Consider the following 723-nt stretch of genomic DNA (forward strand, 5'->3'; position numbering starts at 1 on the left):
CTTGTACAATGTGAACAGTACCATATATCAGAGCCCGTTCTCTTCCGGATACAGCCTGGGCTCTGATGCCTACAACCTGCATTGTTCCTCTTTTGATCAGAACATTCCCGTCCTCTGCAATGAACTAACCAAACCCAGCTGTGAGAAAGCGGAGGAAAGCAACCTGCACAACCAGGCTGAGCCTAATTTCCGGATATACCCCTGGATGAGGTCTTCAGGTAGGGGCAAGCGGAGAGGGCTCGGAGCCGTGACAGCCAGGCAAAGCATGTCGCCAGAATTACTGTCAGCACAGCCTTTATGGTTTTAATTATAGCCGAGGCGCCATTGCGTAGAAAGCCCGTGGCATTGTATGTAAATGAGTATCATAAAACTTTTTATTGCCCAATTAATGGGTTCTAGCCTCGTAAATTTATTTAACTCCATTTGCTGTGGAATTTTAGCATTGAGTTGATTTGCACTGTTTGCTATAGAAATGTGGACGGTTGGTTGCGGGCTCCCGGAGCCCCCATGGGTAAAGGTCTCCCCTGCCCTCTGTCGAAGTTGGGCAAAAAAGTCCCGCTCGCTGGCGAAGGCGGAGGGGAGAGGGGCGTTCAGGAGCGGGGGACGGACTGCTGAAGGCTTTGCCAGCCCACGTTGCCGCGACGTGCCATTCTCTCTCTCTCCCCCCCTCCGCCCTTTCCACGTAGATAAGGATCCTTAGAAATGTACTAAACAGGAAAACGG

General features: G+C 51.2%; 1 protein-coding gene across 1 annotated transcript in view; it reads left to right on the forward strand.

Moving 5' to 3' along the window:
* HOXA7 (homeobox A7) overlaps positions 1-258 on the forward strand; it is a gene marked incomplete at its 3' end in the record, with an annotated part of 545 nt that extends 287 nt beyond the window's left edge. Inside the window, 1 exon segment of the mRNA XM_010140360.1 lies at positions 1-258. Within this exon segment, the coding sequence (XP_010138662.1) occupies positions 1-258 (258 nt within the window).
* Positions 259-723: the final 465 nt, after the last annotated feature.

The sequence above is a fragment of the Buceros rhinoceros genome, unplaced genomic scaffold (assembly GCF_000710305.1).
Source record: "Buceros rhinoceros silvestris isolate BGI_N320 unplaced genomic scaffold, ASM71030v1 scaffold29297, whole genome shotgun sequence".
In the NCBI taxonomy this organism is placed as follows: domain Eukaryota; kingdom Metazoa; phylum Chordata; class Aves; order Bucerotiformes; family Bucerotidae; genus Buceros; species Buceros rhinoceros.